This window comes from Danaus plexippus (genome assembly GCF_018135715.1).
Source record: "Danaus plexippus chromosome 22 unlocalized genomic scaffold, MEX_DaPlex mxdp_33, whole genome shotgun sequence".
Classification (NCBI taxonomy): domain Eukaryota; kingdom Metazoa; phylum Arthropoda; class Insecta; order Lepidoptera; family Nymphalidae; genus Danaus; species Danaus plexippus.
Genome location: NW_026869856.1, coordinates 1,809,214 through 1,822,227, shown reverse-complemented (window position 1 = coordinate 1,822,227; position 13,014 = coordinate 1,809,214). Strand labels below are relative to the sequence as shown.

The window sequence follows — 13,014 nt, the reverse complement described above, 5'->3', positions numbered from 1 at the left end:
ACATTACAAAAATGAAAAAACAATACATTACAGAAGCTGGCAGTTGTTTCTATAATATATTTGCTGTCAAATGTCGGTGATATATTATAATGATAAATTTTAGTTGCGTTCCAATTTAGATTTTACTGGAAAAGAAAGAAGACTTTGAATTCGTTCAACCCTTTAACCAGGTCAATTATTAATTCCTCGAGTTGCCGTTACGTTTATTAATGAAATTGTTTTCATAATTAATGACAAATAGGCATTTATGAAAGTCTATGATAAGACAATCCAATATTGATTAATAGTTTTTCATGAAAGGTCAAAGAGTTGCAATATAAGACTAACAATATTTAATGAATCAATAAACTATTAACTTCTGAAATAACATAACATTACAAAAAAATGTACTTTACCTAAATACATATGGTTCACATATAAATGTTAATAATATTTTGATTCTAATATCTTATACAACTGTTTCTTTTATCTTTACTATATTTTCATATTTAAGACCATAATTATTATTCTTAATTGAAATGCAATAGACAAAAAAATATATAAACATTCTATTTAGTTTTTACTTAGGTTTTTCATATCAATTTTTTTTTGCCTAAAACTGAACGCACTTTATTCACTTTAGGAACGCAACTTATAATATTTACATAAAAATAGAAGGTATTTGCTAGATGTTAAGTTTCAATTTTATGTAACAGTCTGTTCCAAGATCGGCATCCACAAAACTTGTCAAAGAGTTTGGAAGTTAGAACTGAAGTCGTCGACATTTATTAAAAGTTTGGAAGTTTTTGATTCTTTGAAAAGTTATTATAACGTGTGTGTTATATGTTTTTATTGTGATAAAAATTCTCTATAATCATAAAAGCCTCTAAAATATTAGATAATAAGTTTACCAAAACTTTTTGTGTTGCTTAAAGTTGAATAACTGTTTATTGTTTTGTGTAGGTGGCTACATAAGAGGATTGGTTTGTCTCAATGTGAAAGTATATTTTCGCATAAAATTTAAATCCCATTGTTTAACTCTTTCCGGTTACCGTCTATGAAAATGCAGTGTGTTATACTTGCGTAAGATATTCTATTGTTTTTGCTGGAGTGCAATGAACATATTGCATATATGAGTCCAACTAAAGAAGTAAGTCTCGTATTTTGTAACATAATCATTTTGTCAAATAATATATTTTTTTAGGAACAACAAGATTTATTTTCAACTGAGTAAAAAATAAGTAAAAACTTTAGACTCTGAAATACTTCAAAGTTATCTCAGGAATGCTGATAATATTTTGATATGATATGAGAACTCGCTTCAAACTAATATAATATTTTCAAATATTTTGATTTTTAGTAACATAACTTCAAAATTAACTGTTATTTGTTATTAATATTTTTGTAAATGCCTATTTCATTTATTAGTGTATCCTTAAAATTATAATTTTATTATATGTACATAGTGTTTTAGTTGTATATTATTTTCAGAAACCGTCATTGAACAAAATGAACGCTCCACCACAGCAACTAGTCCTGTCATCAGGTAAAATTCTGTATAAATTGTTGTATTTACTTCTTAAGTCTCCTCTGTAATTACTTTGCTATAAATTTGACAATATATGAGAAAATTATTTGATTTTACACATATTATATAAAAATCATAAATATTTCACAAGATAAAATTTAAATCTAACACAGTTATTGACCTATGATTATCCTGTATGTATTATTTTTTATCTGTACTGTACATATACCACCTTTACAAGCATTTTTAATTCAAAAAAAGGTATAACCTAATGAAAATATAATTTCAATGTTTGCATGTGAAAGAATAAAAAAAAATATGAGCAATTCCAAATATTATTAGCATATTGCTTGACATTCTTCATTAAAATTTTTTTTTTTTAATATTTAAACAGCTTCAGGTTATAGTCAAAGGTCATAAAACAAATAATTTTTTACGTATTTTTATAGGGTTTTTAATTTTGAGAACATTTCATAGAGAGGTTATTATCAGTTTATATTATAAGATTTTCGATTGAATATGCTATTTTATACACTTTCACAAATATATATCTTTTTGAACTAATTATGTAATAAATAATTACCATAAGTCATTAATAATTACATTCCCATTAAAATATATAAAAAAAACATATTTTTTTCAAATTATATTATTACTTAAAACACACTCACAGAATTTGTTAATATATTTAACTTATATATGTGTGCTATATTGATGGCCCTGTTATTATTATGAGGTTATATAACTAAACAGACATTTAGAAGGTTCAGTACAACATATACAATTACAGATATAACCAAAGAAAATCTAAAATAAACCTTTAAGTTGACGATTATAAGTATTTGAATATAGATTATATATACATTCATTACATTTATAAACAACTTTACACTTATATTTCGATTTATTATTCTCTCTCTCTCTCTCTCTCACTCTCTCGCGTCTTCAATATTGGTAAATCTGAGATTTAAAACAAAGAAGGTTTGATCGGAATGTAACTATTTGCATCACAATAGTATTTAGATGTTACATACAGATGTATGTGATCTAATAATTGTCTGAATGTTTGTTGTTTATTTATACTTATTATAATGATGTAATACAATACTATCAGAAGATTACCGATGTTATGACAGTATACAGGAATGACTGGTTCAAACTATGCATATTACTGTGTATCTGGCCTATATATTTGTATTGTTTTATATTAGTTTAGTAGCTTTTAGGGACTAACAAACATATATTACAAACAATTAATTTACACATGTAATATATTACTGTAGAATATACGATTATTCCTTGCTTTAAGTTTTTCATAGTCATAGTTTGTTTTTAAGAATATCCGTAACAAACAAACAGCCTAAATATCTTAAGACAATAGATAAGTAATATTGGTTTGTCTACGTGAAGTTTTGTGTCGTCATTTGAACTAATCGTTTTGGAAGTTGTTAACAAGTTTTTTACTATTGCTTGATAATATATGATTCCTTCCATGTTTATTCGATACTTTGTTGACGAAAAAAATATCGAAATGGAGTTAATAAAATTACGCACACAGTAAGTACATGGATTAACATATTAGTTATATATTATATACTTAAAAATATAATACAAATAATCTAAAATAAATTTCCGCAATAATAGCATGTATAATTTATTTTTTCTATTCGTCTTGTCTGTCCATATCTCTAAAACTGTAATGTCTAACGTCTTAGTGATGTACTTATTTTGAATTTTCGTCGTCACACTGTATACGATGCGTTTGTCGTACCTACATAAATTAATAACCTACGTTAATACTATAATGACAAGATTTATGATTGAAATACCGTAAACGCTCCGTAAGTAGTGCAAGGGCTAACTTGGACTAAGCGTACTGAACTATCTGCCATCTCCCACGGGAGTCAGTGCCTCTTAATAAACTTTTACGTTTAATAAACTTATATCATGAGATCTAAGATTTTCGGAAGTTTTATTCATTTAAATGAAACTAGTATTATTCGGATATACTACGGGCAGACGGGGAGATCACGGTTGCTGCAAAGTAACCGAAACATCGGGATTATGTAGTTTTAAATAATAAAATCCGCGTAGTTTATCCGAATAATACTCGTTTCATTTAAACTTATATCATATGTATAGAAAGTGATTTACAGACGCTCTACTCATACGTTATTAAATAGAAGAGTTAAATAATTTCTTTGAGCAATAAATTTAATACAACACGAATTAATTTAAAGTACCTACTCTAAAAATATTTTTGACGTTATTGTTACTTTATATAGATGCTTTTGATAAAGAACTAACACAAAGCAACGTTCTGGCTTGCACGTAATATATTTTTAAAGCTTTCTTCCTACTGATGATGATTAAGATTTTAGAGAAAACCTCTCATTGAAACGACGCATAGCACGAACTGCAAAAGGCAGCAGTCTCGTAGGGTTAGTCTTGTTCTCGATATAAAAAAGCGGCATTCTTACGCAAGAATAATAAGGGGTTTTCCAATAGGGACGCTTGAACTTTGACAGCTGATTGCGGCCATGTTCTTTGAGTGACAGCTGTCAAATGCAGTGTGTTATATTCATTCCGTCCTCCCAAACCACCATGGCAGGTTACAGTGTCGAGCAGCACGTGCAAATCATAAAATTGTTTTATGAAAATGGGTCTTCAGTTCGAGCAACGTTCCGCGCACTTCGCCCGTTTTACGGTCGCGATGATCGTCCTGCCGAGTCGACTATCCGTCGATTGGTGGACAAATTCGAGTCAACCGGGTCAGTTAACAATCAGCCGGTTCCCGTGCGTCAACGTAACGCGAGATCTGCCGAGAATATCGCCGCTGTGCGCGACAGTGTCCTCGAAAACCCGCGGCAGTCAATTCCGCGTCGCGCACAGGAACTCGGCCTTTCGCAGACGACAACTTGGCGAATTTTGCGTTGTGACTTGAGCCTGCACCCGTACAAGATCCAGCTGACCCAATAGCTCAAGGTTAATGACCATAGACAGCGCCGTGTGTTCGCTGACTGGGCATTAGAGCAGTTGGAAGTTGACGCCGATTTTGGCAAAAAAATCATCTTCAGCGACGAGGCGCATTTTTGGATGAATGGCTATGTCAACAAGCAAAATTGCCGTATTTGGGACGAGACCAATCCACACGAGGTTCACCAAGTGGCAATGCACCCGCAGAAAGTGACTGTTTGGTGCGGATTTTGGGCCGGAGGCGTGATTGGTCCGTATTTTTTCGAAAACGATAATGGTGTGGCCGTCACCGTCAATGGTGAGCGATACCGGTCGATGATAACCAACTTCTTTTGGCCTGAAATCGAGAATATGGATCTGGACAACATGTGGTTTCAACAGGACGGCGCTACGTGCCACACAGCACACGCTACGATGGAAGTTCTGCACGAGCAATTTCTGGACATGGTCATCTCGCGCGGAGGCGACGTGAACTGGCCACCGAGATCGTGCGATTTGACCCCGCTGGACTTTTTCTTGTGGGGTTTTCTTAAGTCGCAGGTCTATGCCAACAAGCCGCAAACCACCGATGCCCTCAAAGTCAACATACGCCACGCCATCGATCAAATACAGCCCGATTTGTGCGCCAGAGTCATCGAAAATTGGACCTTTCGTGTGCGCGCCACCAACCGAAGCCGTGGCGGTCATTTGAATGATGTCATATTTCATACATAATGGGGTCGATAGACCTTCCAAATAAAAAAAAAAATTTCGCAAATATCTTTCCTACATGTATTTTTTTTTGCATTTCAAAGATCAAGCGCCCTTAATGGAAAACCCTATACAATAAAAATAATCGATCAAGAAATATGTTCTACTATATGATAGATATAAAAAAAAAACAGTAAACAGATTGAATTAGACATAAAGTAAACTTGGTGATTTCACGCATGTGATATTAAATGCAATATATATATATATATATATATATATATATATATATATATATAGTAGAGTCTATGTAAACATACTGTACATGAGGTTATCGGTAACATTACCTTATCTCGCTAATTAATAAATAAATTAATTTATCAACAAGCCAATTCTAAATTAATATTAATTAACATTTACATTAAGTTAAAGTTCATTCTTAGAACGTACCTCGAAGGCAGATCTATTAGGTTCGTTGCAAATTTGCTTAGGTATATATAGGAGCTCGGACGGTGGAGGTGAGCGTTTAACGCGCGCTAGATAGGGGCCCCTTAAACCTACACCTGGGCCGCAAGTCCCAGGCACTGTTGAAGCTCCTCTCCCTGAAACGCAATGTACCCGGCACCCGAACGGTGAATACATGGAATACTGAGAGGTTTTGTCTCTTACTTACCACAAGTTTCTTATGAATTTGTCAAACTAAATGTGGATAGTTTTCAAATACATATTCATACTATCACGCAAAGATTTATGAATGTTAAATTTTTAAGTGTTCGTTTTATTTGACGATCCCTACAAGTGGTGAGTTTTAACGCGGAAGTAATTAAAATAATGTTATATCTTTAACCAATTAACATCGTTACGCCATTGGTTAGATAAATGTTTCAATTGTATACCGATTCTGTATTCATTGATATTGTTTTCGAAAGGTTTTATATACAAATTTTAATTACATTTGTACGTATCATCCACAGTATCATATAAGTGCACCATTGCGATCATCGCGACGAAACTAGGAGATAAATATATATACCATTAAAAATTCGTACATTCACGTAATATAAAGACATTAAAGATTTAAGGAACAACGATTTTTATAAGAGCTTAATGTTCAGTAATGTCAGTTTTTTTTCAAATAGGAAAACTTATTACATCGTACAGCGCGGTGAAGTCGTTTGCACGAGCTAGTTTTATTAGTAAAACGATATTTTATTATTATATATGGTGTTTCAATAAAATTTTATATTATTACGTGATGATATATGTTTTGTTGTAACTTATTTACTACAAATTCTCTATATTTTATTATACTAATTATCTAAGTAGTATTTTTAATAATAATTTTTATATTAACTCAAATTTCATTAATTTAGTATTATATTATAAATTTCTGTAAAGGCTTTAAATGCAGTCCAAATATTAGCCAACCATCAGCGTTTTTAAAAAGTTAAGTTTATGAGTTATATCCGAACACGAGAACGTCAGACTCGGTCACGCTTGATTACATATTGTCTTGTAACATCCATAGTTTTTGAAGGCTAATAATATTTAAGAATTCATATTTTTTTGAATCAATAATAATAAAGTCGGATTTTAGATCAAATTATATATTAATATATGAATATTTTATTGTTTTCAACTAATGATAGCTGGCACTAGTTTTCGGATAACTGATGCTTGAATAGTTGAGAATCTTTATAATGTAAGCGATCGATAAAACGCATGCGCAGAACACTCAAGCCCGTACAAAGCCTAGCTAGCTCACAGCGGGACACTGTCAAAATAAAACTAGATTTTACCAAGCACGTATAATATCCACAAACAGTGATATCCATTATAACGTAGTGTTAATTCAATTATTATTATTTTAAATCTATAATGATATTTAATTCAATTAGTTGGTGGTTAATTGGATTAGTGCCTAAAATGTAGGACCTGAATGTGAGTACTTGTAGCATCTTACTTGTTGCGTCTTTCATTACGTAATGACATTTTAAAAATATGTCCTTTGTTATTGATAACAATGTTTTGTTAATTTTGGTTTCGCTATCGTAATATTATATTTTACATAATACACTCATTAATACATATATATGGATATATATTCAAGAATAGTTAATTTATTTATTATGATAAACGATTTGATTAATTGATCCTAATTGATTTTAAATTCCGTTATTCCTATATAATGTAATTATGTACATTTTCTTTAATAATTTTATATATAGTAAACATGTTTACATATATTATTTGTATTGAAAAGATTTTTTCGACTACCCACGTCACAAGCTGTTTAAATGTAAATCAATATTAATTTTTTCATAAAATATATATATATATTTTGCGATTTACGCAAAAAAGAAAAATGTTCAAATTATGTACATATTGTTAAAAGGTTTTAAAGCGTTAGGATAAAACAAAAATAAACATTCGCTTTTATGTTTTTTAAATTAATTTTTTTTTTACGTCAAAAAAATAATTAGTGTCATTTGTATTATAATACAGGATGTAGTGCGTGTCGTTACGTCGAGACGCGAGACAAAGTCTGATATGTTATAAAATAAAACAATCATTAGAAACTATCGATTAGAAACATTTAATACTAATTGCAATCAAATATCAATTTTATTTCGATTTTTTCTCATACATCAAATATTGTAAGGAATTAAACGAATTAAATCGTTTATATCCAAGTTAATTAAATCTTTTTTATCATTTGTTCCTATTGGATTTATTTTAAAGGTATTTTAATACAACCCGAGGCCTCGTTTCATCCCCCCACGTCCCTCTCCCCTCCCCCTCCTCCCACTTCCCGTTCAAGTACATATGAACTACAATATTCATGCATCGGGACCGCCGTGCATCCGTTACGGCTATTTCCTCTTTAAAATATCGATTTCTTTGACGACCCATTCGATGTTGTTACTATACATACATGCAACTTCCGACAGCTTTTCCCGCTCATTGGTATAGGCTGAAACTAGATGCCTTCAATCATTATTACTATTATATTAAGGCTCAGATAAGTTCGTATGTCAATGTGAGGCTACATCGGATAAGAAAAACAAATTAATAGCATAAAAATCATTGAACAGATCAAGTTTCGAACTTATGACTACTGAAATATAGAATCGAAGTCGTTCTAACGAAGAAGCTATCGTGTCTTGACTCGATTCATTCAATTTATGTATGTATTTCATGCGTTACATGAGGACGAAGATTTTCCTAGTTTTCACTTGTTTGTAGTAGTAACTTCATGATGTCCACAAATATATCTGTAGTCCCTTCCATTTACTTTATTCTTCCATATTTATTATCTAAGATACTTTTGTTTGAATATTGGATTAAAGTAATCACGGATTATCTTAATTGCATTACGTCTAACATTGTTTGATTGACTAATTAGTTATTTAATACACACTCTAAAGAAAACATAACAATATACACACACACACATATATATGTGTGTGTGTGTATATAACAGAACGTATGAAATAATTATTAATAGTCATTAATTAAGTTTCAAGCGTTCAATACTTATTAATTATGTTAATATGATTGATATCTACAGGTTATTCAAAGGAATATAATATTGGTATATATTCCCAGTGAATAACACTGTAACAAGTCTTAATTCAAATTCCCTATTTAAGTAAACCAGTAAGTTAACGTAACAAGAACATCCATTGCTGGTCTGAATTAATTATATATAGCAACGTTGAGCTTACAATTTATATAAAATTCAAGTAGCATATAGAATGACAATTTTTTCGAAAAGAGAATTGAAACTGAAAAGTAATAACTTATATATATATATATTTATATTAGGTACCAGCCTCTACTTCGCACGGGTTCTTTACAAAAATATAAAATAACCTATTTAATTTTGACAATTATTAAACTTTTATTATGATAATTTTCAAATGGTACGCCCGTTTTAAATGATTTAAAAAGTAATTTACAGATACTGGTGTAGGCTTGAAAACGAAGTAATTTTTTTTTATAAGACTTAGTACCGTATTTATGTAAATAGCTTTCCAATAAACGCTTTAGGAGTGCCAATTATAAAAGTTGTAGAATGGATATAGTATGTTTTCCTTAAGAGATAAACATATGCCATCGCGGACTTTTCTGTAGACCTATATAAAATACACAATTCCACCGTACATACTTTTGTTATATCTCAAAGGGTTTTGGCAGCGTTTTTGTTAAAAGCTGACAGACGGCTAATTTTTTCCCGACATCTTCAACAAATATCGTTAATGTACAAACAAACAAATTACATATTAAAACCTTTCTCGAGAATCACGCTATCGATTGGTGAAAACCACTTGACAATTGGTACAGTAGTTTTTTTTACATATACGTAAGTAATTCTGTCCGTTTGTTATTTTTTTGCTACGCTGAACTAGTAAATAAGTTTTAATTCAGTTACAAGTATGTGCTGGTGTTATAAGAGTTTATCGGCCGTTCCAATTCAATCTACGTAACTTTATATATCAGATAGCGTTGCGATGTGAGTTCCCATAGGAAAACTAGAAATCTTAGATCGGAACGCCTCATTGTTTACGATCACCTAGATCCTTGTCGCTTCATAGTAATACTGAACTGATAAAAAATATTAAAAATAAGTATTGTTTCATATTTTTCAATTTTAATTATGTATATAATGTTTCATTGTGATTGATTAATTAATTTAATTATCTTTATCATTACAAGCAGAAAGTTATTTTGTTACAACACCAGGAGTAATAAAATTTTTGTGTAATATTAAATTTAATTTTCAATAATAACTTTTCATACTTAATTATGTGAAGTGAAATTTTTCAAGTGTAAAAGAAATGTCTACTTTTATCTCAAAATACTACTAAATAACATAAAAGATGTACGCTTCGTTTTATTAATAATTACGATAAATGAAACGTGACTGAAATATTAATTTTATGGCATTTATTACTTTGTTATATATTGTATATATATAAATACGTCAACAACTACGTTTCAACTAAAAAACTAGGATCTGTTTACTTGGCATGATTTTTACAACGTCTCACTAAACGCACACATGTCAGTTTTACATTAACAAGTCCTCACACATGCGTAACGTCAAAACTGTACGTGTTCAGTATAATGCGAACTAAGGGTAAGCGTACAATACTGCAGCTTCTCCCGGGGGTTGGATGTCCCTGACCTATAAACCCGGTACGGAACATTACATTTCATAAAATTTTCATACTTGTTAATAAATTAAAAACCTCTCTTACTTTGTGCTCAAATTATTTATTAATTCGTGATATATACTTATAATTGATAAAATTCATTTTTAAATATATACTTTTATATAAAATGGAGAGCGAAGATAAGAGATAACATATTTGATAAGTGTATTCTCTTTATACAAAATCACTGTATTTCATTAAAAACGAAACAGATTAACCATAAATACTATTATTTTGTTATTATTATAAATTGTAAATGTTTTGAGGTACGTAATAATGTTTCTAGCTCTTTAACACAGAATATACTTAACGGATTGTGATAAGACTTCACATTGATGTAGTTTATACATCAGAATAACACGTAGGATGTAATTTGTACCGAAATTCCGGTTAGTTCTCGTGAGACGAAGACATGACAGATGTGTTGAATGAAGTCACGTGATAAAGGCTATAGCTACGGTTGGTTAACATGTCTATTGTTTAAAAATACTATACATTTCTCTGTGATTCTGTGATGTCAATTTCGAAGGTCATGCGGGTGAAGCCGCGGGCAAGAACTCTCAGTAATAAACTATTACTTTTTGATCTTTTTGTCGATGTTTCATTAAGTGTGTATTGGTTCTCCAAGCATAGAGGTCGGAAATGTGTCACCAGTTAAGACCCCATTGTGTATCGAAACTTTAAATTTTAAAGTGAGAGACCTTCTTTTTTTATTGAGTTAGTCATACATATATGTATTAAATAGATTTTTACTTTAAACTAAACGTAATATTGAGATAATATGCTCATATAATATCATTTTAAATCGTTAAATTTTATAAAAACCGACATGCGCAATAACTTTGTTATATGCATAATATATATGTAAGAAAAATATGTCATATACTTTCTTTATTTACTATGTACTTAATACTTACTTATTTCGATGTTAAAAAATACTTTTATATAAAAATAATCTTCTATAATTTTCTTCATGCTAAAATAGGGTGCGACCCCTTATACGGCGTGGTGTAATAGTCAACTTTTGTAAGGCTTCACGTGGCTTTCAAAATGGCTGACGTTATATTTTAAAAAAATCTATTATTGATAATATTAAAAATATCGGCCATAATATCGATGATTATATTTATATAACACAATATGAAACTTACTTTATGTAAAGATTGGTGATGCTGGTTTGAAATGTTCGGAATATAAGAAAATATTGCTTAACAGAATACAAAGTTAGAAGTACGTACGTTATTATGAAGCGATGTATGTTTTTTGGTCACACGCAAAAACTTGTGAACTCTTTTTATATTACTGTAAATATGTTAAAGAAATATTTCTCGTTATTATTGGGAGAATAATAATAAAGTTATTCAACATACATAGAGTCAGTATTTGGAATTTTTTTTATTCAATCAAAAATTCCTCTAACAAAAAACTGCTAAGTATCATTTAATTTAAATAACAAAACGAACTTTATGATTGCATAGACATTTTTAAATATTGAACAAAAAGAGGCAAATTGGAAGTTCCAAATTTACAAAATTGTATATAATTTTGTAAATTAAATGCAATCGGTAAATTTTTTCAATAATATCGATTTGAATAACTCCTAATATTGTAAGTGTTTTAATGTCGGAATTATTTTTTTAAGATATTCCGCTTTCAAGAGCTTTTTTTACTTTACTTCTTCTACTCCCTTTTACTACAACTTTTTATTCTCCCTACGACTTTTTTTCTACTACGATTCGGAAATGATATCAATATTTAAATTAATTGCTCTAGAATATTTATAAATTTTCTTCTTAAGCGCAAAGAGTAACGATTGCTGTGCACTTTACAGTGGCGTGCACACCATAGATGCAAATAAGCATTGCTTACCCTACTCATATGACAACTAAACCTATATTGTTTAATTCTTACTTACATACTTTTAATCGTACATTAGGGAATACGAATGTTTACAGACATTTGATTCACGATTTGGTAAATTGTTAAAAATGCCATCTATCAATTTAAAAACTAACATTTTCGATCGGCCGTTCCTAGCGGTTAGCGACGCTTCCCAGCCAAAGCGGCCGTGTGCAAAACTACTCGGCGTACATATGCCATACAAACAATCTCAAGGACGATCTACAAATCTCGTGTTGCATGAAAGAAATATTTGCATGTGTGTGTACAAAAACTATGAATGTGTTAGGGTTCGAGATGCACTGCTTCCTAATCCTACTCGTTTAAGAAGTCATAGAAAGTGAGTTGATTGTCAAATGAAATTTTATAAAGGTCTTTGTAATTTGTCGGTATAACGTTTATTTTTTCGTCATTTTGTTATTATTGTCTTTCTAAGCGCACGTGAATAAGTTTTAATTAGCTAATGAGTGAATTTATTAACAAATTATGAAAATAATATAGCTGTGAGCTCTGTACTGGTGTGTGTTAAGTGAAAAAAATTACGAGTACATTGTCAATGTTGTCATTTGATGATAATATTAAAATAATTACAAAGGGAAGGTGTGTGACCAGTTTTGATTTAACAAAAAAAAAAAGGGAATGTCACTCGTTTTAATAAAGAGTATTATGATAGTTAAAATCAGCTAGCAGGTTGTGTAGACTAAAATAAGTTATTTTGTTTTC

The 13,014-nt window shown here is 30.3% G+C and overlaps 1 protein-coding gene across 5 annotated transcripts in view; it reads left to right on the top strand.

Annotated features, from left to right (window-relative positions):
* The first annotated feature begins 733 nt into the window (after positions 1-733).
* LOC116773472 (rho guanine nucleotide exchange factor 2) overlaps positions 734-13,014 on the top strand; it is a 37,254-nt gene continuing 24,973 nt past the window's right edge. For 2 of the 5 annotated variants that reach the window (XM_061528777.1, XM_061528776.1), the window contains exon 1: positions 6,963-7,114. Coding sequence is in view for 3 of the 5 variants with exons in the window: in XM_061528774.1 (XP_061384758.1) it covers positions 1,112-1,129; positions 1,471-1,525 (73 nt within the window). In the remaining 2 variants the exon portion in view is untranslated. Of the gene's footprint in view, positions 1,130-1,470; positions 1,526-6,962; positions 7,115-13,014 lie in introns of those variants that run through there. The other 3 variants (XM_061528773.1, XM_061528774.1, XM_061528775.1) reach the window with 3 other exon arrangements.